At 44.4% G+C, this 25,417-nt stretch overlaps 2 protein-coding genes across 2 annotated transcripts; both read right to left on the bottom strand.

Annotated features, from left to right (window-relative positions):
- Nucleotides 1–2,669: 2,669 nt before the first annotated feature.
- On the bottom strand, nt 2,670–4,553 carry LOC125507509. Its single transcript, XM_048672072.1, has 3 exons — nt 4,203–4,553; nt 3,591–4,099; nt 2,670–3,096 (listed from the first exon to the last, which is right to left on the bottom strand). The coding sequence occupies exons 1-3, from the start codon at nt 4,330–4,332 to the stop codon at nt 2,977–2,979; spliced, it is 759 nt and encodes a 252-aa protein (XP_048528029.1). The 5' UTR covers nt 4,333–4,553; the 3' UTR covers nt 2,670–2,976.
- A 1,400-nt stretch (nt 4,554–5,953) lies between these two features.
- On the bottom strand, nt 5,954–11,991 carry LOC125507502. The gene is made up of 7 exons (XM_048672065.1): nt 11,487–11,991; nt 10,279–10,442; nt 9,535–9,740; nt 8,135–8,389; nt 7,949–8,035; nt 6,533–6,705; nt 5,954–6,380 (listed from the first exon to the last, which is right to left on the bottom strand). Exons 1-7 carry the CDS (start codon nt 11,903–11,905, stop codon nt 6,272–6,274), a joined length of 1,413 nt encoding a protein of 470 aa, XP_048528022.1. The 5' UTR covers nt 11,906–11,991; the 3' UTR covers nt 5,954–6,271.
- Nucleotides 11,992–25,417: the final 13,426 nt, after the last annotated feature.

The raw sequence follows: 25,417 nt of genomic DNA, 5'->3' as shown, positions 1-25,417 counted from the left end.
GGAAGACAAGAATTAGGGCAAAATCTGAGGGAAAAGGACATGGAGGAAGGATAAAGAAATGTGGCAGGTGTGGAAGGCTTGGCTATCGTGGCACTCACTGCAAGGAATCCATTAACACAGCTTTTTGGGAAGAAGAACACCGGGGGGCTGAAAATGCAACAGATGGTCAATTAGATGTTGCAATTGATGCTAAAAATGCTACAGAGGTTGAAACTAATGCTGAAATGCTATAGAGGTTGAACTTGATGCTGAAAATGCTACAGAGGTTGAACCTGATGCTGCAATTGCTACGGATGCACCAACGGTGTCATCTGCTGTAAGGTGCAATTGCAACAGGTGTTCTCAATTCAATTTTCGCTTCATTTAATGTTCTCATTTCCTTTTTTGCTTCATTTAATATTCTAATTTCAATTGTAGCCGAAGAAAGAACTATAAAAAGGCAGCTGATAGAGGGATGTCATCAGCCAAGAAGAGGCTCAAGTGTGCACCAGATCCTACAGTAGGATCTGTAACTGGAAGCAACCAGCTAAGCAAAGAAGTGAGCAAAACTGTCACCACAAGGAGGTGTTCAAGGCTCTTAACTAACCCTGCTTGCAACACCAGGAGCAAGAAGATGAAAGATCTGTGACTGGAATCATTTAGTGTTGTTTTTGTTGTTTAACAACTATTTGTGAACTTGTTAGCTGCTATCTTAAGTGTGTGATGCTGAAATTATGAACTTATTTAATGGTGAACTTGTGAGCTGCTATCTTTAATGTGCAATGTTGATTGTGCAATGATGAATTTAGAATTTATGCTATTTTGTGAGCTGCTATTTTGTCACAACACACCATTTGGTCAAATATTTCAATCTATAGCAAAATCACAGCATTCTCAAATCACAACATTGTTCTGGGATAATACATTCCCAAACTAAGCTCCATCACAGCATACACTACAAACAGAAATCCATTTAGTATGGATTATTACACCACCTAGAAACAAATGTGGCCAAAATGCTAATACCAAGAATTATGATAAATTCCCATGCTTGCATAAGCTCGTTCCTCTTCTTCATCTTCAGCTTCAGTTTCTTGTTCTTCTCATCACCCTTCTCTCTAAATCATGAGCTTTTAGCCAGCTCTTCTCCAATCCTGCATGAAGCTCCTCAAATGCACGAACAACACGTTCGGTCGGTGGTGGGTCAATCCAGATAACCCAGTCACATTCATCATGAAGCTGCAAAATCAATGATCAAATTAGAAAGAGGAGAAAGAGCAGAATCGAATCAAGCTTAAAAGCCAAACACTTACATCAAGAGGGCAGCCGAGAAACCTTCTGCCGGAGCTTGCTCCTCCCCAGGCGACGCGACGTGCACGAATAAGCCCGTGGCCAGGGCACCACCGCGTCGACCGAACCTCAAGGCCACAGAATGTCAGATCAGGAATGTAAAACTCTGATTGAAACTGAACTATCCCGACACTATCAACCTAACAGCAAAAAAACCCAAATTGATGAACCCTAATTCCGCAATATGCCCATATCTCCCCCAAATCGACACTGAAACTTACATTGGCGGCCACCGACGAGCTCGTAGAAGACATGCCCACCATGCCCTCTCTCTCCAACCGCAGAAACGCCCGATCCAGTGCGTGCTCAAAAATTCCCCTATCGTCGCGAGGAAGAATAAAGAGAGGAGAGAGAGTGAACCGGTTAGTTGGGCCCAGATGTACGGAAGGAGGGGCAAAAATGTCAAAGAAACGGCACGTTAGCGGTCAAACAGCCTTGACTGGACGGAAACGGCTCGGAGGGGCATTTCTATAAGGGCACATGACGGCGGAGGGGCATTTTTGAGCAGGCTTTCGAATTAGGGATATATCTGATTAGGTGTTTCGAGTTAGGGACGAAAATGCAAATGGCCCTTTAATCTTATGCACGCACTCACACGCAATGAGGATATTGTCAGTGATTAGTCTCCCAGGAACAAAAGCACTCTGAGTTGGTGAGATAATTTTTCAGGCAAAATACTTTTCAGGCGTAAGGCAAGCATCTTAGAAATGATTTGATAGAGAACATTGCATAAGTTTATGGGTCTGTACTGAGTTACCACTTCTGGATTATCAACCTTAGGTATCAACACAATCGATGTATCATTCCATTCTACGGGAACTTCCCTAGATTTTATAGCAATCAAAACCTCTTGTGTGATCTCATCACCAAGAAGAGACCAATACTTAAAAAAACTGCATGGAGTCCATCTGGTCCTGAGGCCTTCAAATCCTCAATACTAAAAGCAACTTTACCAACATCATCAACGGTAAAAGGGGCCAGGAGCATTGAATTCATATGTTCGATCACCTTAGTTTCAACTTTTGCCAATAATGTCGGGTCAGTTTGGTTCACCTCAGACGTGAATAAGTGCTCAAAATAACTCTGGATATGTGGGTTCAAGTTAGCATTGCCTTCCAGTCATTCACCATCATTATTTTTAACATTTTAATGAAGTTCTTTTTCCTTCTTGTTGATGTGTACACCTGAAAAAAGCTTGTGTTGCGGTCACCCTTCTGTAACCAATTTACTCTTGACCTTTGCATGCACTGGATCTCGTCCAGCTCCAAAAGGTACTCAATCAACTCTGCGAGTTCTTTCTTCTTGGCCTCGTTATCATCGTTCATCGGATCCCTTATCTATGAACTTAATAACAAATCTATTAATGAATCCATCCTCATGTGCATACACATACAGCCGGCCCCGGCCACGGTCCAACACTCCCAATTATTTACATCCAGTATATCGTGCATTATGTACAAACACGTGATCTATGTCTTTTTTTGTTTTTGCAGGTGGCGTGATCTATGTTATACGTTGGAGTACATGACAACTACTAACAAGGCTGTCGATTTGCTATAACATGAGCTAGCTTTTTCTTCATCAGATCTACGTAGTTGAATCCAGCAGCTTGTGCTTGATCCGAGAGTTGAATCACGGGCGGGTGGATCAGAAGCCGTCGTAGAAGCCACCGAACGATATGTTGGCCCTTGTGGACGCGCCTGCCCCCATCATAGATGACATAGCCTGGTTCAGCCTCGATGTCTGCTGCACCACCTGCTGAATTCTCTGCACATCCACAAATCAACAAGCATATCTACTTCAGCAAGGCTTCTCTTGGACAAATAATAATGACTAGTTAGCTTCAAGTTCAATCCTAGGCTATTTCAAGATTCAGTTGCACAAGAAGGGAATGGCGTGGCGCCGATCCGGTCAGGTCAAACCCGGGAAGAAAAACTCCGTGTTGGAACTGGTCAAATTAGGCTGTGCACCTGTCAAATTAGTCTAGATACATCTATTTCTGCGACAAGTAATTCCGAACGAAGGGAGTACGAGGCTCCGTGGCGACTTCGTCAATCTGAAGATCTGCCGGCTCGACAAGATGACAATAGAGATAGGGGGTGAGCGTATGCGGGTGAGTGCGTGTGCATGCATGTGAGTGTTTGTAGTGTGTTTCTAAAAAAACGCAGTTGATTGATACTGTAATTGGTTCAAGTTGAGTTACTAATTTGAAAAGGAGTCTGATGCTCTGGATTGGATTAGGTGGGACCGAGTCAGCAAACCTTATCATCGCCAAGGAACTGCAGCTGGATCTTCTGCTGCTGGTGGTGCTGGTGCTGCTTCTGGTGCTGCAGCCTGCCGCCGACGAGGAAAACGCAGACGGTGGCCGCCGCGACCCCGAACGAGCACAGCGCCCCGACCGCGTTCACGCGCAGCTTCCCCACGCTGAACACCACGCACTCCGGCGGCGCCCCGTCCTCCTCCTTCTTGCCCTCTTCCTCCTCTCCCGCGGCGAACTCGTGAGGAGGAAGCTCTGACTCCACTGCCTCTGCCGCCGCCATCTGCTTGCCATCATCGTCCACCTCCTTGGCGTCGACACAGGGCTGGAACTTCTCCTCTCCGTCGCCGTCAGAGACTAGCAGCTCCGGCGCCGCGGGTTCCTCATCCTCTTGGGTTGATCTGGCCCCGGCCGGCACGACGTCGACGTCGACGCCGATGTCCTTGCACTCGTCAACATTATCAGCGTCGACTTGTGACGGGGGAGGCAGGATCGGTTCCTCGGTTTCGTGATCTGAAATTACGCGCGCGATCAATTGCAGTTACGGGGATGAGAACACGAGTGGAAACCGAAGTAAATCGTGATCGAGAGCGGGCTGATCGGGCCCTTTCCTTACCGGCAAGAACCTCGCCGCCGTCGTGGGCACGGGATGCGGCCCTGGTCTCGGCGTAGAAGCTCCTGTGCTCGTCAGGCAGCACCTCCCAGTCCCACACGTCCTGGGCGGAAGGAACGCCTCCTCCCTCCATGGCAGACGAATCGACGGACGCAACCGAAAAAGCTAGAGGATCAAACTTGAACCTGAACCCGGTTGCTTGCTGGTGCTGGACGGATCAACTGATTGGCAAGGGGACAAGGAGCCAGAGGGAGAAAGCTATATATGGGTGGGCACTCACACACATGGGCATGGGCACATCAGCGTCAAGGAGCCAGCTCCTTGCTCCAAGGGAGAAGAAGGCAGAGGAAGGAAGAGGAGAGCTTGTGTGCGGGCTTATCCTTCCTGCTAGGGGACAAGGGTTGGGGCCTACCACTCGGGAAGGAGGAGAGGGTTTCTGCATCCTTCTACCAAGTTGCCCTGCATTATTCACGATAGAAATGCTTGGGACGCGAGGACTTTTCAGATTTCTGCCAGGGTTGAAATGTTTATTTGTGGCTCCTGTAAAACCCGCGTAAACATTTTTTGGGAATACTGGGCGATTAACATGTGTCGCCTCTCTCAAAAAGCTTGCAAATTGACGTGTATCCTGTTACAGTTCCTGGCAACAGAAAATTCAATGACACTCCCGGCCGGGGCGTTCAGCAGAACCAGAACAGGTTTAAAATAGAGGTCAATTTGGTACGACGGAAAACAAAGCGTGCGTGCGTAGCTTGCAGGTTAGATTACATTACAGTACAGTACAGACGTATTCGACGTTACGACACTACATACCGTGATTCCACTGCAGGGGCTACAAATGAATTGATACGAATTATCAATGACGCGGAAATGAATTAGGTCAGAAGCTTCTGCAGGAAATCCACATCAAGAGGTTGATATGTGACCCAAGATAGATGGCGATCCATGGATAATAACGCAGGAGCAAAAACCATATAGAGCCAGTAATTCAGAACGGTAGATATCAAAACTTGTCCGAGTATTAGAGGGGCAAATCCATTCTATCTGCGTTTTTAGTCCACAGTCTATCCTCAGCAACGACAGGCTTCACAATAACTACGCACACAAACGCAGAGGCGTGTGCAAAAAGTCAGCTGGTCAGCAGCTTCGTCGTCATAAGATTATTGAGTGACCATAGGATGCTAAATTAACAGATTAGACCATCAACATAAGTCTAGCAAAACCACAAATAGGATTGATATATAATTGAAAAGGATGCAAACAGCATTTGCCAAAAATCTTATCTGATCAGACTCAAAATAACGTTGTACTCCCTCCGTCCAAAAATACTTGTCATCAAAATGGATAAAAAATGATGTATCTAGAACTAAAATACATCTGGATACATCCTCTTTTGTTCATTTTGATGACAAGTATTTCCAGACGGAGGGAGGCTTTCAGTTGGTAGCAAGTGCCTCTTCAATAAAGTTCAATTCATTTCCTCAAAAAAAAAGTTCAACTCATTGACAGATCTCCCTGCAACTCAAATTCTTTGATCACTACGGCCCCCAACCAACAGGGAAAAGTATACGTATATCTGAACCAAAACATAGAGGCTTTACTAAGACAAAAGTTATACATCAGTTGCTTATTCTTCTTATCCTACTTCAGTAGGTCAGCTCACTATAATCCTGGCCAGTACCCATAAAGAATGTGTTGTCAGAACACATGGATAAAATTTGGAGCCACAGCCAAAATTATGTTCACACTTCTAATACGGGGAGAAAATCTTGGGTATTTGACTAGGTAGCAATTTGCTCCCAGGAGTTCCATAAGACATAGTACAAGTATACAACAGTGGGAAATTGGCATGCTGGAACCAAAGTGGCAGCTTTCTTATACTATATCACTCCTGGCATCAGAATTTGCATAAGAAGATGCAAAAGCGAACACAAAATTACTGATAACCGGGGATTTCAAATCAAAGCACAAATCTTGTGCAAACATCCAGACAACACCTGAAGCTACAGGACTGCAGACTGTTCTCAGAACAGAACATTATGATTATTAATTAACTTTAAGTATTCACTGCCTCATATAAACGCAGCAAGCCACCTCATCTCTGAGCCATTTCCATTTGACAAATAGTATATCTTTTTCCACTTCTCTTCTGAAAAACTTTCACGTCGAATAATCTTTTGCCTGCCCAACAAATAGATCAAAATGATTGTTTGCTTCAATTAATTTCAAAAGCCACAGGTCGCGCAAACAGAGCTTCTGTAAGCACATGCGATTGCCGGCTATGGCACAATATTCAAAAGCTATCACTAGACAGAATTTTTATTTGGAAGTACCTCATATAATAGTGGCACACAGTCTCTGCTTCATCTACGGTGTACCGTGGAAAAAGCAGACGAGCATCAGAAGGAACATCCGGGAGCTCCTGTCTTAGTTTGCCAACTGCGGTTGAATGTGAGAAGGCTCCTACCATCATATCATTGTGAAGCATTGACCTATAAGCATTGACCTGTTGAAGTAAGCAATACATAAAGTATAATTAGTTGTGATCATTTTAGTCAGAAGGGCTTAAAAAATCATGCATGTACATTTTCAGACCAGCCAAAGTTGGTGAAAGAGAAGATTTATCAAATAAAATTAGCTATGACGAGTTATATAATAAAGTAGTTAGAACAGCAATACCAGTGCCACATGATAAGAGAACTTCATTTGATTTCTTAGACCAAAATGAAGACAAACTAAATTCTCAGATCTATCAAATTTCATTTAAGAATTCTTGGTACACTAAAACCTATACACCGTGTCTACTTGAAAAAACAAAAACAAGAAATGCTTTTCAAACTCCAAGAATCTAATGCGACAAATCACAGCACTGCTATCAGCTAGATTAATGAAACAACAGAACAATCTAGGGCTGTAAAGAAAAATGAATAACCAGAAAAGGGAAAACGCCTTAAGCTTTTTACAGTAGCCTAACCAGAAAGAGCTCTCTCCATTCTTTTCTATAAGGTGTATTAATTTTTTTCAGAAGTCAAACTTTCTATCTTTGACCAAGTTTGTAAAAAAAACATGTACGATCACAAATCAGTATCATTATATCCACCAAGAAATATATTTTCACATACTCCCTCTGTCCCATATCAATTGTCGCTCAAACGGATGTATCTAGCACTGATATACGGCTAGATACATCCGTTTGAACGACAATTAATATAGGACGGAGAGAGTATTGTTTATTAAGGGCAACCCGGTGCATGTAGCTCCCGCTTGCGCAGGGTCCGGGGAAGGGTCCGGCCACTTTGGGTCTATTGTTTATTAGTACTGCAGATTTTGATACTCCCTCCGATCCATATTAATTGTCACTGAGTTAATAGAACTTTGTACTAAAGTTGTACTAACTCAGCGACAGTTAACATGGATCGGATGGAGTAGTTTTTTCTACTCCCTCCGTTCCTAAATGCAAGTCTTTTTAGACATTTCAAATGGACTACAACATACGGATGTATATAGACATGTTCTAGAATGTAGATTCACTCATTTTGCTCCGTATGTAGTCACTTGTTGGAATATTTAAAAAGACTTGTATTTGGGAACGGAGGGAGTAGAAACTTGGTCAAAGATAGAAAAGTTTGACTGAAAGGATACACAGGTGTTTGCCACTTTTGGAAGGAGAAAATTACAAGCAATTTCGGAGAGGATGCAACTTCAGAAGGGTAATGCTAAAAAAGGTAAGCAGCTTTGGTGCAACAAACCGTTGTAAGCTCTTTCGCGTGGATAGATCGACAGGATCTAACAGTTACAGGCTCCTGGTACTCGGTGAATGTAAACCAACTGTTATACTGCAAAAGGAAGAAATATAATTTATTGAGACTGATCATTACTGTCACTACAACAATCACATTTGAAAGAAGCCGCATGCATGGGCACTATAAGCATACCTGATCAATGGCAAACAGTACAGGCACATCTTTAACATGTGATAGCTCCTTTCTTAAACGAACTACAACACCAACTGCAGCATGCGAGTGGGTTATCCCAGTTTGAATGAGATCATACAATGTGGACCCTTCTGGCATTTCCACTGTGTCAGCCCCTTTCATCATTCCAACACCAGTACCTTCTCCCAGGGGAATAGACTCAAAAATTTGACATGGTAACTGCTGTAAGCGAGTTTCGTTGTATTTCAAAAAATCCTGACGCAACAGTAGAAACAGATAGTTAGAGATTATTGACCCAGCCAGCTAGTTATAGTAGTGTGTTCCTAGTTATGTATTGTATGTGAGTAATCATCAACAAGATATTGTGTTCACCTAATTAAAATAACTAGATGATACCCCACGCATTGCTGCAGGAATTGCTTGCAATATATTTCGATGAGATTTGGTTATATCTTATATGAACATGAACATTTGAAATAATAATAATACTCCCCCCGATCCATATTACTGGTCGCCCAAATGGATGTATCTAGACGTATTTCAGTGCTAGATACATCCGTTTGAGCGACAAGTAATATGGATCCAAGGGAGTATAAGAACTGAACTGAAAATGTATGACTATTGTATAATTGAATATAAGTAGCATAACAGAATTGAAACATTTGAGCATTTTCCCATGCATAGTTGCATGCTGAGGTGGGCTTTTCCCCCATGCATATTGAGGTGGCATTGTTGCATGTTGAGAGAAATAGGTTAGTGGGGATCACCTATTTAGTTATACAAGATTACAATTTCGGGGGGGGGGGGGGGGGGGGGGGGCCTTTGTAGCAGTATTGCACATACAGATTAAGTAGACGCAATGTGCGCAGCATTGCACACCCTGGAACATTGACAATAGATGCCATCCAACTAATTTTAATAAAAACGAAGCATTAACAACATGTTTTTGACAAAAGGCTTAGTTGTTGTTGTTGTTGTTGTTGTTGTAAAGCATGATTAACAAATACTTAAAGTAAGTATCAAATTACAAACAAAATGTAGAAGCAATCTTATGGTATACTTAAATTTTGAATCTTCTTCACAAATGCACTTAGAAAATTTTAAATAAGAAAGAAAGCATACTACATCTCTGCCAGTTGAAAAGGATAATAGTAAATGTTTAGATGTTAATGAATACGCCCTGACCACCGACCAATGCAAAGTGGTATATGACTTGTGCTGCATTAGGTGCTTAATACATTATGAATGGTGAACCAGCTCAAGCTAGCAAAATAATTGGGTGCTGAGACAGAACAGATGAAATAACAAGAAAGATGTAACAGAACATAATGATTGCAATAAAGCAATTTCGTAAATACCGAGGAAAAAGCAAAATACAGACATCATGTAGACATTAGCACCTGCAAAACCTTTCCAGCCTGTACAGGAGTATCAAAAAGATCACTGTAGGTATTTCTATAGAAAAATCCTCCATGAGTCCAATCCTTCCCTTGGGGAACATAGAACACCAGCCATCCCTCAGTACGGGCCCAGTGCACAAGCATCGCAAGTGCAATGCTTTTACCACAACTCCGAGGGCCATCCAAGATAATTTGTCTTTTGGTCTCTGAGGACAGATACAAAAAGGAAGAAGATTAGGGCCAGTTCATAACCTAATAATCCAGGGTATAATGTTAGAGGGAACATGTTCCTACATAATTATTTCAAATTGGATGTCTTGATAATGATAATGTGCAGTCAGTAGAAAAGAATCTACAGCATGGCTGGAAAAAAGAAGAACTCTACAGATAAGTAACCTGATCTCAATTGCTCTTTTTCACTTCTTGATATTATAGCTATTAAAGAAATAGACACTCAAAGATCGTAATAAAATATATTTTAGTTTCGAATTACCTTACATAAATATCATCGACGAATAACGGGCAGTTAGGGGTATGTCAATTCACTAAGGGAACACAAATGAAATAACTAAGGCAACACAAATGAATAGTGTGATAGCGCAATCAATGACAATATTACTGTAGGATGCAAATAAACCAATAAATACTGCCGTTGTTCATCTAAGAAATATTAAGACTTGACAAGGCAAACTACAAGTATTGCATATGCCACTGTAACATGACATCACAGAAGTACAGGCGCACCTTTGCGTTTGGCTGTAATGGCCGGATCAACAATTCTCCGGAAGTTATCCCGCAGGTCTAGGAAGCTTTCCCTCACCATCACAGCGCACCGCCTCGTGTCTTGAAACTCCTTCATCATCCCTGCTGGCAATCCCTCTGGTAGCATGGCTTTCCATTCATCCAAACTGAAACAACGGACAGAAAAGAAATACTTCATATCCCAAAAAGGGTTCTCAACTAACACCTGAGAACTCGACCATAATCATAATTAGCATCTCAGATCCTACATGTCCAATAATTGACCTTCTATTGCAGGCATGATAGTAAACAATCGCTTGCATCAGATGAAATAAACAGTGCAACAGGTATAATAAATTATTGCAGGAAAAAGATGCTGCAGAAGAAGACTAAAAATACTAGGCCTCCTTTGGTTCATAGGATTGGAAAATCATAGGAATAGGAAAGTCATAGGAAATGAGATGACATGCATCTCAAATCCTATGCATAGGAATAGAAAAAGAGATGCCCTTTGATTCACACCATAGGATTTTTTCCATTGAGTCTAGGCTAATGTTTGTTTTCCTATGAAATGTGGAGGATAGGAAGAATTCCTCCATAGGAATAGGATTTCATTCCTACAAACCAAAGAGCTCTGAAGGAATTGTTCCTATAGAAATCCTATCCTATGAAAATCCTACAAAATTCCTCCAAACCAAAGGAGGCCTAAAGTTGATACAAGGAACTGTTGCATTAAACAAATACACATGTTTAGACGATCAGCAACATAGTTCAATTGGGGAAATCATCACGTTGAATGAGACTGCTACGCTTGTGACCATGGCATCAACCTTTGAACATTACTAAACCAAGGGAAAGTCTAAATGGCAGCAGAACACATACATACTTCACCATTAGATTAGAGATGAAGCAACACAAATAGAAAAAAAATGCAGGGTATACAGCCTTATACCTAGTCACATCGATATGCTTACAAAGTCCCCTGCTATATTTTCCTTATCAGTACAAACTTTAGTATCACAATTTAACCAACGGCATCTAGTATTAAACTTCATTTTATTTGGTGTAAGTAGCACCAAAATTGCCACGAGAATGAGAGCCGATATCCGAACTTGACAAACAAAACGAATACATCTAACATAACCACGCGCATCACCGCATTCGGATCCAATCGAGACGACAGTGGACAAGGGAAAAGGACGGGTGCGTACGTGAAATCGACGTAGGCATTGGCGCCGCGGTGGGAGAAGGACGCAAAGGTGTCGGTGAAGGCGAAGAGCGGCCGACCGCCGGGCCCGACGTCGACCGCCGGGTCGTAGGTCGGGGGCAGCGGATCGGTGGGCATCTCGAACTCGGCGTCGATCTCGTCTGCCCCGCCAGCGGATGCGGCGGATTCCCCTGAAGCGGATGCGTCCTCGGACGCCACGCCTTTGGGATCCTTGACACGGACCTTGCCACGGTTACTAGTGGACGCCGCCGGCTTGCCCCCACCCTTGGCCTTCGCGTAGGAGCGGGAGACCAGGAGGAGGGAAGCTAGGGAAGCGGGCGGGTCCGGGCGCGCGGCGGGAGCGCGGCCGCCGCCGGCCGAAACCGCGGCGGCGCCGCGGCGGAGGAGCGAGCGAAGGAGCATTTCGGCGGTGGGGTTTAGGCAGAGCGGCGGAAGAGGGTTTCGAGCTCGGTCTGTCCCTGCCCGACGGTTAATGATGGGCTCGAGCTAGGAGCAACTCTAGCAGGGTCGACCATAGGCGTTCCATTTTTTTTATTTTTTATTTTTAGATGAGCGGAAGGCGCTCATTAATTAATTTAGGTAAATGTTTGTGGCTGGCAGACCGGCCGAAGTTTCAGCCGGTCGCACGCGGCGAGTACAGGGTGTGGGCCTCGTGCGACAGCTGGCCCACCTGCTCGCCCGACCCCACCCGATCCTCTTCTCTCACTCAGCGCTCATCTTCTTCCTCTTGACCCCCCTCCTTCTTTCAGGCGCTCCTCGTCTTCCTCGTTCAGATCCAGCTGCCGGCTAGCCCCAGTCCCATGTAAGTCTCCATCTCCCCATAAACACTCTTTCCATTGCTCCGGCTTGCAGATTCCTTCTGCCCCGGCGAACCGGACTTGGGAAGTTGTCATGGACATGCCGTCTGCGAGCTGCTGCTCACAATTTCCGTACGCTGGAACAGTCCACTGGAGATGCTACAACCACGGCGGCGCGACCTCCTCCCCCCACCGATGCACCATGTCCTCCCAAAACAAACTTGGAAGCATTTTTTTGCTCCTCCATTGATGCTGCAACCGACTACCCAAAAAGCTACAACCCTTTGATCGAAAGCTTCAACCTGCGACATATAAAGTTTCAACATACACCGAAAAAAGCTACATTCATTCATATGAAGCCTCCAACCGTAGTTTGAAAAAGCTTCAGCCTGCTTCTGTAGACAGCTTCGACCGGCTGAAAGCTTTGACCCCCGCAGAAAAGCTACAGCCCCCCGTTGAAGGTGCTCGAACCGTTGTGAAGAAAAGTTGCAACCCCCAAGTCAATGGCGGCGATGGGAAGCAAATTAATGAGGCAACCGAGGACAAGAACTTCGCTGGAAACAACCGAGTTTTTGCTACAACCGTCGCCAAATTTTGCTACTACCGGCGACGGAATTTGCTACATCTTATCACGGCGGAGCTGCGACGTATTATGGTGGTGCCTTTTTTTGTTGCAACCGTCCTCAGATTTTGCTACTACTGGCGTAGGATTTTGCTACATCCATCCATGGCGGAGTCGCGAGCAGCGACGGCGGCAACGACGAAGAATTGCTACAACCATTGTTCGTTTTTGCTACGACCGACACCAGAGTTGCCATGGCCGATAAGCGCGGGCAGCCAAGGATGCGACACCGAGCACGAGGTCAAGAACGAGCATGGGCGGCCAAGGATACGGCGGCGAGCGCGGGTTGCCGGCAAGCACGAGGCCAAGGACGAACGCGGGACCGGCAACGAGGACTGCCGGCGAGGATGGGGACCTGCAACGAGCGCGGGCAGCGCCATGGCCGGGGCGACAAGCACGGGCGGTGCCAAAGCGGCAAGCGTGGGCTTCATGGCCGCGCATCCATGGCGGCCTTGACTGGCTCGCTCCTCTCTCTGTGTGCTGGAGACGAGGATAAGGTAAGAAAAAAATAGAATAGGAGCTACAATCTGAAGGTCTCGCGCAGCCAGATCGGGCGATTGGGGGCAGACCGGCCGAAACTTTCGGCCGGCGTACCGGCGCCCAGCGCTACCCATTAATTTATGTTAACATAACACAGTATGGATTTTATTTTCATTTTAGATGAGAGGAGGCGTTCATTAATTTATTTATTTTAACATGGTACAAACGCAAACGTTCGTACATACACATGTGCATACACTCATTTCTATGATCGCATGCACGCACATCCTACCCCTATGAGCACCTTCAAGAGACTCAACCGACACATCATCTTAAGATTAACGAAGTCATCATAGTTGAGTCGACAAGAACGTCTCCTCTCACTGAACGCACATCGCCGGAAGGCCTAAAATAAATCCAAAAAAATGCGAGCATCAATGTCAAGTCTAGGACTTGAACTTTGGTTGATTTGCGGCGTTCGTTGATTTTTTTAAAACGTGTCATCATATGTAGCCTTTATAATTTATATTTTTTTCTTGACATCACCAGATGGGATGTGTGGTAAGCAACTTCATATTTGAAATTGAGCTAGATGCTTTGGGTCTATGAGATAATAGATAAAAAACAAAGTACACAAAAATCAACATTTCATCAATTCAACAGTTACAACATTAATTCGGATAAGAAAAATCAAAATGCAACAAATAATCTAATGGAATAATTGCTCAAATGAAAATAAATGAATTAAATAAATATACACACATCATCACCAGCTAGTTGTCATTGATGCTTAGTGAGATCTCCATGCACTTGATCATGTGACGTCTTGACTTCAATCTTGTGATAGACCTCAAACAATGCTTGAATGTGGTTTGTGTCTTTGTGAGGCCTTGCTGTTGTGCCAATATTTTCATACTCGATGGGGTTTGATGTATCTCTCTCATTCTTGATGATCATATTGTATAGAATCACACAACATGTCATGATCTTTGCAATGCATCGTTGTTAAATGTGCATGATCTCAAACAATTGCAACCCGGCTTGCAACACTCCAAATGCTCTCTCTGTATCCTTCCTTGCTGCTTCTTGTGCCTATGTGAAAATTTTATGTTTCTTGCTTCTGGGATTAGAATTTGTCTTCACATATTGACGGTGTTATGACCCAGGGATGTATCGCCTGGCCGGAAGCTGGCCTGAGTAGTCCGGCCCGGAGGGCCCCTAGGTCAGTTATGCCATGGGCTGATTAACCCGGCCCATGGCCCTACAATCAGGTGGACCCAGAAGACTTGGAGCGTACGACGAGACGACCGGTCACTACTGGAGAATGCTGCTAACGCGACACTACGATTAGAGACCCTTTTGACAAAAGTGTATGTGATGCATTAATCGCAAACGATGGTGTAAAAACCGTCAAAAAATATGCAAAACGTTTGCGATGGCGGAGCCATCAAACACGGTTCAGATTTTAGTTACGTGTGTGATGCAGGGCACACGGTTAATCCATTTAAACTATTTGCGATGAGACAGAATAACAAAAACGGATAGCCATATCAATGTGTGTGCGATATACGGCATACAGTTCGCTTCGATGAACTGTCTGCTATTAGGGAGTGCAACATAAATGATTAGCCAAATCAAGGTGTGTGATATACGGCATATAGTACTCGGACGAACTGTTTTCAATTAGGGAACACAACAGAAATTGGTTAACTTAACAAGATGTGTGTGATATGCGGCATACGATTCACATGGATGAACTGTTTGCGATGAGCCAAAAGAACATAAATGAGTCGTGTAAACAAGATGTGTGTGATACATGGCAAACAGTCGACTCGGTTAAACTGTTTGCGATGAGAAATTACAACACCAACGGTTAATATAGTTAGTTCGTGTGCGATTCTATGTGTACAAAAAACTTTGAAAAATGCAAACTATTTGCTTGCGGTGGCTAGGAGTATCGCACACGATGCGTCTGCGAGTACTCGTGTGCGATGATTAGTAAGTTACACATATGTTTCCTTATGTTAACATGTGTGTGAATTTACAATGTGGACAGTTAATATGCAAATGCCTTCTGGACATCGGGCACACGCTTAAACTCCATGAACTGTGTATGATACTAATACTTTCCATGAAAATTTAAGAACTTGAGTAACAACATTTGAGTAACATATATATAGTGGTTACACTATTGGACATAAGGATGATCTTCGTAACACGATTTTGATACCCATATGGTCCATATCTACATACTTAACATAGAAACAACTATCACATTTTAAGAGGCTAATTTTGGGTAACGTAGTAATTTCAAAAAAAATCCTACGCACACGCAAGATCATGGTAATGCATAGCAACGAGAGGGGAGAGTGTAGTCTATGTCCCCTCGTAGACCGACAGCGGAAGCGTTATGACAACGCGGTTGATGTAGTCGTACGTCTTCACGGCCCGACCGATCAAGCACCGAAACTACGGCACCTCTGAGTTCTAGCACACGTTCAGCTCGATGACGATCCCCAGACTCCGATCCAGCAAAGTGTCGGGGAAGAGTTTCGTCAGCACGACAGCGTGGTGACGATCTTGATGTTCTACTGTTGCAGGGCTTCGCCTAAGCACCACTACAATATTATCGAGGACTATGGTGGAGGGGGGCACCGCACACGGCTAAGAGAACGATCTTGAAGATCAACTTGTGTGTCTAGAGGTGCCCCCTGCCCCTGTATATAAAGGAGCAAGGGGGGAGGCCGGCCGGCCCTTGGGCGCGCCAAGGAGGAGTCCTCCTCCTCCTAGTAGGAGTAGGACTCCCCTCTTTCCTACTCCTACTAGGAGGGGGAAAGGAAGGGGGAGAGGGAGAAGGAAAGGGGGGCGCCGCCCCCCCTCTCCTAGTCCAATTCGGACCAGAGGGGGAGGGGGCGCACGGCCCACCCTGGCCACCCCTCTCTCTCTCCACTAGGGCCCATAAAGCCCGTTACTTCTCCCGGGGGGTTCCGGTAACCCTCCGGCACTCCGGTTTTCTCCGAAATCACCCGTAACACTTCCGGTGTCTGAATATAGCCGTCTAATATATCAATCTTTATGTCTCGATCATTTCGAGACTCCTCGTCATGTCCATGATCACATCTGGGACTCCGAACAAACTTTGGTACATCAAAATATATAAACTCATAATGAAACTGTCATCGTAACGTTAAGCGTGCGGACCCTACGGGTTCGAGAACAATGTAGACATGACCGAGACATGTCTCTGGTCAATAACCAATAGCGAAACCTGGATGCTCATATTGGCTCCCACATATTCTACAAAGATCTTTTATCGGTCAGACCGCACAACAACATACTTTGTTCCCTTTGTCATCGGTATGTTACTTGCCCGAGATTCGATCGTCGGTATCTCAATACCTAGTTCAATATCGTTACCGGCAAGTCTCTTTACTCGTTTCGTAATACATCATCTCGCAACTAACTCATTAGTTGCAATGCTTGCAAGGCTTATGTGATGTGCATTACCGAGAGGGCCCAGAGATACCTCTCCGACAATCGGAGTGACAAATCCTAATCTCGAAATACGCCAACCCAACATGTACCTTTGGAGACACCTGTAGAGCTCCTTTATAATCACCCAGTTACGTTGTGACGTTTGGTAGCACACAAAGTGTTCCTCCGGCAAATGGGAGTTGCATAATCTCATAGTCATAGGAACATGTATAAGTCATGAAGAAAGCAATAGCAACATACTAAACGATCGGGTGCTAAGCTAATGGAATGGGTCATGTCAATCACATCATTCTCCTAATGATGTGATCCCGTTAATCAAATGACAACACATGTCTATGGTTAGGAAACATAACCATCTTCGATTAATGAGCTAGTCAAGTAGAGGCATACTAGTGACGTTTAGTTTGTCTATGTATTCACACAAGTATTATGTTTCCGGATAATACAATTCTAGCATGAATAATAAACATTTATCATGAATAAGGAAATAAATAATAACTTTATTATTGCCTCTAGGGCATATTTCCTTCAGTCTCCCACTTGCACTAGAGTCAATAATCTAGATTACACAATAATGATTCTAACACCCATGGAGCTTTGGTGCTGATCATGTTTTGCTCGTGGAAGAGGCTTAGTCAACAGGTCTGCTACATTCAGATCCATATGTATCTTGCAAATCTCTATGTCTCCCACCTGGACTAGATCCCGGATGGAATTGAAGCGTCTCTTGATGTGTTTGGTTCTCTTGTGAAATCTGGATTCCTTTGCCAAGACAATTGCACCAGTATTGTCACAAAAGATTTTCATTGTACCCGATGCACTAGGTATGACACCTAGATTGGATATGAACTCCTTCATCTAGACTCCTTCGTTTGCTGCTTCCAAAGCAGCTATGTACTCCACTTCACATGTAGATCCCGCCACAACGCTTTGTTTAGAATTGCACCAACTGACAGCTCCACCGTTCAATGTAAACACGTATCCGGTTTGCGATTTAGAATCGTCCGGATCAGTGTCAAAGCTTGCATCAACGTAACCATTTACGATGAGCTTTTTGTCACCTCCATATACGAGAAACATATCGTTAGTCCTTTTCAGGTATTTTAGGATGTTCTTGACCGCTGTCCAGTGATCCACTCCTGAATTACTTTGGTACCTCCCTGCTAGACTTATAGCAAGACATATATTAGGTCTGGTACACAGCATTGCATACATGATAGAGCCTATGGCTGAAGCATAGGGAACATTTTTCATTTTCTCTCTATCTTCTGCAGTGGTTGGGCATTGAGTCTTACTCAATTTCACACCTTGTAACACAGGCAAGAATCCTTTCTTTGCTTGATCCATTTTGAACTTCTTCAAAATTTTGTCAAGGTATGTGCTTTGTGAAAGTCCAATTAAGCGTCTTGATCTATCTCTATAGATCTTAATGCCCAATATGTAAGCAGCTTCACCAAGGTCTTTCATTGAAAAACTCCTATTCAAGTATCCCTTTATGCTATCAAGAAATTCTATACCATTTCCGATTAGTAATATGTCATCTACATATAATATCAGAAATGCTACAGAGCTCCCACTCACTTTCTTGTAAATACAGGCTTCTCCAAAAGTCTGTACAAAACCAAATGCTTTGATCACATTATCAAAGCGTTTATTCCAACTCTGAGAGGCTTGCACCAGTCCATAAATGGATCGCTGGAGCTTGCACACTCTGTTAGCTCCCTTTGGATCGACAAAACTTTCCGGTTGCATCATATACAACTCTTCTTCCAGAAATCCATTCAGGAATGCAGTTTTGACATCCATCTGCCACATTTCATAATCATAAAATGCGGCAATTGCTAACATGATTCGGACAGACTTAAGCATCGCTACGGGTGAGAAGGTCTCATCGTAGTCAATCCCTTAAACTTGTCGAAAACCTTTTGTGACAAGTCGAGCTTTGTAGACAGTAACATTACCGTCAGCGTCAGTCTTCTTCTTGAAGATCCATTTATTCTCAATTGCTTGCTGATCTTTGGGCAAGTCAACCAAAGTCCATACTTTGTTCTCATACATGGATCCCATCTCAGATTTCATGGCTTCAAGCCATTTTGCGGAATTTGGGCTCACCATCGCTTCTTCATAGTTCGTAGGTTCATCATGATCTAGTAGCATGACTTCCAGAACAGGATTACCGTACCACTCTGGTGTGGATCTTACTCTGGTTGATCTACGAGGTTCAGTAGTAACTTGTTTTGAAGTTTCATGATCATCATCATTAGCTTCCTCACTAATTGGTGTAGGTGTCACAGAAACCGGTTTCTGTGATGTACTACTTTCCAATAAGGGAGCAGGTACAGTTACCTCATCAAGTTCTACTTTCCTCCCACTCACTTCTTTCGAGAGAAACTCCTTCTCTAGAAAGTTTCTGAATTTAGCAACAAAAGTCTTGCCTTCGGATCTGTGATAGAAGGTGTATCTAATAGTTTCTTTTGGATATCCTATGAAGACACATTTCTCTGATTTGGGTTCGAGCTTATCAGGTTGAAGCTTTTTCACATAAGCATCGCAGCCCCAAACTTTCAGAAACGACAACTTTGGTTTCTTGCCAAACCACAGTTCATAAGGCGTTGTCTCAACGGATTTTGATGGTGCCCTATTTAACGTGAATGCGGCCGTCTCTAAAGCATAACTCCAAAACGATAGTGGTAAATCAGTAAGAGACATCATAGATCACACCATATCTAGTAAAGTACGATTACGACATTCGGACACACCATTACGCTGTGGTGTTCCGGGTGGCGTGAGTTGCAAAACTATTCCGCATTGTTTTAAATGTACACCAAACTCGTAACTCAAATATTCTCCTCCACGATCAGATCGTAGGAATTTTATTTTCTTGTTACGATGATTTTCAACTTCACTCTGAAATTCTTTGAACTTTTCAAATGTTTCAGACTTATGTTTCATTAAGTAGATATACCCATATCTACTTAAGTCATCTGTGAAGGTGAGAAAATAACGATATCCGCCACGAGCCTCAACATTCATCGGATCACATACATCTGTATGTATGATTTCCAACAAATCTGTTGCTCTCTCCATAGTACCGGAGAACAGTGTTTTGGTCATCTTGCCCATAGGGCACGGTTCGCAAGTACCAAGTGATTCATAATCAAGTGGTTCCAAAAGTCCATCAGTATGGAGTTTCTTCATGCGCTTTACACCGATATGACCTAAACGGCAGTGCCACAAATAAGTTGCACTATCATTATCAACTCTGCATCTTTTGGCTTCAACATTATGAATATGTGTGTCACTACTATCGAGATTTAATAAGAATAGAACACTCTTCAAGGGTGCATGACCATAAAATATATTACTCATATAAATAGAACAACCATTATTCTCTGATTTAAATGAATAACCGTCTCGCATCAAACAAGATCCAGATATAATGTTCATGCTCAACGCTGGCACCAAATAACAATTATTTAGGTCTAATACTAATCCCGAAGGTAGATGTAGAGGTAGCGTGCCGACCGCGATCACATCGACTTTGGAACCATTTCCCACGCGCATCGTCACCTCGTCCTTAGCCAATCTTCGCTTAATCCGTAGTCCCTGTTTCGAGTTGCAAATATTAGCAACAGAACCAGTATCAAATACCCAGGTGCTACTGCGAGCATTAGTAAGGTACACATCAATAACATGTATATGATATATACCTTTGTTCACCTTGCCATCCTTCTTATCCGCCAAATACTTGGGGCGGTTCCGCTTCCAGTGACCAGTCTGCTTGCAGTAGAAGCACTCAGTTTCAGGCTTAGGTCCAGATTTGGGTTTGGGTTTCTTCTCCTGAGCAGCAACTTGCTTGCTGTTCTTTTTGAAGTTCCCCTTATTCTTCCCTTTGCCCTTTTTCTTGAAACCAGTGGTCTTGTTGACCATCAACACTTGATGCTCCTTCTTGATTTCTACCTCCGCAGCTTTCAGCATTGCGAAGAGCTCGGGAATTGTCTTAACCATCCCTTGCATATTATAGTTCATCACAAAGCTCTTGTAGCTAGGTGGAAGTGATTGGAGAATTCTGTCAATGACGCAATCATCTGGAAGATTAACTCCAAATTGAATCAAGTGATTATTATACCCAGACATTTTGAGTATATGCTCACTGACAGAACTGTTCTCCTCCATCTTGCAGCTATAGAACTTATTGGAGACTTCATATCTCTCAATCCTGGCATTTGCTTGAAATATTAACTTCAACTCCTGGAACATCTCATATGCTCCATGACATTCAAAACGTCGTTGAAGTCCCGATTCTAAGCCGTAAAGCATGGCACACTGAACTATTGAGTAGTCATCAGCTTTGCTCTGCCAGACGTTCATAACATCTGGTGTTGCTCCAGCAGCAGGCCTGGCACCCAGCGGTGCTTCCAGGACGTAATTCTTCTGTGCAGCAATGATGATAATCCTCAAGTTACGGACCCAGTCCGTGTAATTGCTACCATCATCTTTCAACTTTGCTTTCTCAAGGAACGCATTAAAATTCAACGGAACAACAGCACGGGGCATCTATCTACAATCAAACATAAACAAGCAAGATACTATCAGGTACTAAGTTCATGATAAATTTAAGTTCAATTAATCATATTACTAAAGAACTCCCACTTAGATAGACATCCCTCTAATCCTTTAAGTGATCACGTGATCCAAATCAACTAAACCATGTCAGATCATCACGTGAGATGGAGTAGTTTCATTGGTGAACATCACTATGTTGATCATATCTACTATATGATTCACGCTCAACCTTTCGGTCTCCGTGTTCCGAGGCCATATCTGTATATGCTTGGCTTGTCAAGTATAACCTGAGTATTCCGCGTGTGCAACTGTTTTGCACCCGTTGTATTTGAACGTAGAGCCTATCACACCCGATCATCACGTGGTGTCTCAGCATGAAGAACTTTCGCAACGGTGCATACTCAGGGAGAACACTTCTTGATAATTAGTGAGAGATCATCTTAAAATGCTACCGTCAATCAAAGCAAGATAAGATGCATAAAAGATAAACATCACATGTAATCAATATAAGTGATATGATATGGCCATCATCATCTTGTGCTTATGATCTCCATCTTCGAAGCACCGTCATGATCACCACCGTCACCGGTGCAATACCTTGATCTCCATCGTAGCATCGTTGTCGTCTCGCCAATCTTATGCTTCTACGACTATCACTACCGCTTAGTGATAAAGTAAAGCATTACAGGGCGATTGCATTGCATACAATAAAGCGACAACCATATGGCTCCTGCCAGTTGCCGATAACTCGGTTACAAAACATGATCATCTCATACAATAAAATTTAGCATCATGTCTTGACCATATCACATCACAACATGCCCTGCAAAAACAAGTTAGACGTCCTCTACTTTGTTTGTTGCAAGTTTTACGTGGCTGCTACGGGCTTAAGCAAGAACCAATCTTACCTACGCATCAAAAACCACAATGATAGTTTGTCAAGTTGGTGTTGTTTTAACCTTCGCAAGGACCGGGCGTAGCCACACTCAGTTCAACTAAAGTTGGAGAAACTGACACCCGCCAGCCACCTGTGTGCAAAGCACGTCGGTAGAACCAATCTCGCGTAAGCGTACGCGTAATGTCGGTCCGGGCCGCTTCATTCAACAATACCGCCGAACCAAAGTATGACATGCTGGTAAGCAGTATGACTTATATCGCCCACAACTCACTTGTGTTCTACTCGTGCACAACATCAACACATAAAACCAGGCTCGGATGCCACTGTTGGGTAACGTAGTAATTTCAAAAAAATTCCTACGCACACGCAAGATCATGGTGATGCATAGCAACGAGAGGGGAGAGTGTAGTCTACGTACCCTCGTAGACCGACAGCGGAAGCGTTATGACAACGCGGTTGATGTAGTCGTACGTCTTCACGGCCCGACCGATCAAGCACCGAAACTACGGCACCTCCGAGTTCTAGCACACGTTCAGCTCGATGATGATCCCCGGACTCCGATCCAGCAAAGTGTCGGGGAAGAGTTCCGTCAGCACGATGGCGTGGTGACGATCTTGATTTTCTACTGTTGCAGGGCTTCGCCTAAGCACCACTACAATATTATCGAGGACTATGGTGGAGGGGAGCACTGCACACGGCTAAGAGAATGATCTTGAAGATCAACTTGTGTGTCTAGAGGTGCCCCCCTGCCCCCGTATATAACGGAGCAAGGGGGGAGGCCGGCCGGCCCTTGGGCGCGCCAAGGAGGAGTCCTCCTCCTCCTAGTAGGAGTAGGAATCCCCTCTTTCCTGTTGGAAATATGCCCTAGAGGCAATAATAAATTGATTATTATTATATTTCCTTGTTCATGATAATCGTTTATTATCCATGCTAGAATTGTATTGATAGGAAACTCAAATACATGTGTGGATACATAGACAACACCATGTCCCTAGTAAGCCTCTAGTTGACTAGCTCGTTGATCAATAGATGGTTACGGTTTCCTAACCATGGACATTGGATGTCATTGATAACGGGATCACATCATTAGGAGAATGATGTGATGGACAAGACCCAATCCTAAGCATACCACAAGATCGTGTAGTTCGTATGCTAAAGCTTTTCTAATGTCAAGTATCATTTCCTTAGACCATGAGATTGTGCAACTCCCGGATACCGTAGGAGTGCTTTGGGTGTGCCAAACGTCACAACGTAATTGGGTGGCTATAAAGGTACACTACGGGTATCTCCGAAAGTGTCTGTTGGGTTGGCACGAATCAAGACTGGGATTTGTCACTCCGTGTAAACGGAGAGGTATCTCTGGGCCCACTCGGTAGGACATCATCATAATGTGCACAATGTGATCAAGGAGTTGATCACGGGATGATGTGTTACGGAACGAGTAAAGAGACTTGCCGGTAACGAGATTGAACAAGGTATCGGGATACCGACAATCGAATCTCGGGCAAGTGTCGTACCGATAGACAAAGGGAATTGTATACGGGATTGATTAAGTCCTTGACATCGTGGTTCATCCGATGAGATCATCGTGGAACATGTGGGAGCCAACATGGGTATCCAGATCCCGCTGTTGGTTATTGACCGGAGAGTCATCTCGGTCATGTCTGCATGTCTCCCGAACCCGTAGGGTCTACACACTTAAGGTTCGGTGACGCTAGGGTTATAGAGATATTAGTATGCGGTAACCCGAAAGTTGTTCGGAGTCCCGGATGAGATCCCGGACATCACGAGGAGTTCCGGAATGGTCCGGAGGTAAAGAATTATATATAGGAAGTGCTATTTCGGCCATCGGGACAAGTTTCGAGGTCACCGGTATTGTACCGGGACCACCGGAAGGGTCCCGGGGGTCCACCGGGTGGGGTCACCTGCCCCGGGGGGCCACATGGGCTGTAGGGGGTGCGCCTTGGCCTATATGGGCCAAGGGCACCAGCCCCTAGAGGCCCATGCGCCAAAGGGACAAGAGGAGGGGAGAGTCCTAAAAGGGGAAGGCACCTCCGAGGTGCCTTGGGGAGGATGGACTCCTCCCCCCTTGGCCGCACCCTTCCTTGGAGGAAGGGGCAAGGCTGCGCCCTCCCCCTCTCCCTTGGCCCTATATATAGTGGGGGATATATAGTGGGGGGAAGGGAGGGCAATAACCTAAGCCCTGGCGCCTCCCTCTCCCTCCCATGACACATCTCCCTCCTCCCGCAGCGCTTGGCGAAGCCCTGTTGGAATCCCGCTACTTCCACCACCACGCTGTCGTGCTGCTGGATCTCCATCAACCTCTCCTCCCCCCTTGCTGGATCAAGAAGGAGGAGACGTCGCTGCTCCGTACGTGTGTTGAACGCGGAGGTGCCGTCCGTTCGGCGCTAGGATCATCGGTGATTTGGATCACGACGAGTACGACTCCATCAACCCCGTTCTCTTGAACGCTTCCGCTATCTACAAGGGTATGTAGATGCACTCCTCCCTCGTTGCTAGATCTCCATAGATAGATCTTGGTGACACGTAGAATTTTGAATTTCTACGTTCCCCAACAACGTTCCCCAACAGTGGCATCATGAGCTAGGTCTATGCGTAGTTTCTATGCACGAGTAGAACACAAAGTAGTTGTGGGCGTTGATTTTGTTCAATATGCTTGCCGTTACTAGTCTTATCTTGATTCGGCGGCATCATGGGATGAAGCGGCCCGGACCGACCTTACACGTACTCTTACGTGAGACTGGTTCCACCGACTGACATGCACTAGTTGCATAAAGGTGGCTAGCGGGTGTCTGTCTCTCCCACTTTAGTCGGATCGGATTCGATGAAAAGGGTCCTTATGAAGGGTAAATAGCAATTGGCATATCACGTTGTGGTTTTTGCATAGGTAAGAAACGTTCTTGCTAGAAACCCATAGCAGCCACGTAAAACATGCAAACAACAATTAGAGGACGTCTAACTTGTTTTTGCAGGGTTTGCTATGTGATGTGATATGGCCAAAAGGATGTGATGAATGATATATGTGATGTATGAGA

This window comes from Triticum urartu, chromosome 1 (assembly GCF_003073215.2).
Source record: "Triticum urartu cultivar G1812 chromosome 1, Tu2.1, whole genome shotgun sequence".
NCBI classification, from domain to species: domain Eukaryota; kingdom Viridiplantae; phylum Streptophyta; class Magnoliopsida; order Poales; family Poaceae; genus Triticum; species Triticum urartu.
This window is presented reverse-complemented; position numbering and strand designations above follow the sequence as displayed.

What these genes read in the sequence shown, in the direction of transcription:
- LOC125507509 (XM_048672072.1), bottom strand. Translation starts at nt 4,332, where the DNA reads ATGGAGGGAGGAGGCGTTCCTTCCGCCCAGGACGTGTGGGACTGGGAG. An exon ending in CGGCGGCGAGGTTCTTGCCG is followed by an intron (nt 4,100 to 4,202) that starts GTAAGGAAAGGG and finishes GCGTAATTTCAG; the next exon opens with ATCACGAAACCGAGGAACCG. An exon ending in AGTTCCTTGGCGATGATAAG is followed by an intron (nt 3,097 to 3,590) that starts GTTTGCTGACTC and finishes GTGGATGTGCAG; the next exon opens with AGAATTCAGCAGGTGGTGCA.
- LOC125507502 (XM_048672065.1), bottom strand. Translation starts at nt 11,905, where the DNA reads ATGCTCCTTCGCTCGCTCCTCCGCCGCGGCGCCGCCGCGGTTTCGGCC. An exon ending in AATGCCTACGTCGATTTCAC is followed by an intron (nt 10,443 to 11,486) that starts GTACGCACCCGT and finishes CCGTTGTTTCAG; the next exon opens with TTTGGATGAATGGAAAGCCA. An exon ending in GTGTGCCACTATTATATGAG is followed by an intron (nt 6,381 to 6,532) that starts GTACTTCCAAAT and finishes TTTGTTGGGCAG; the next exon opens with GCAAAAGATTATTCGACGTG.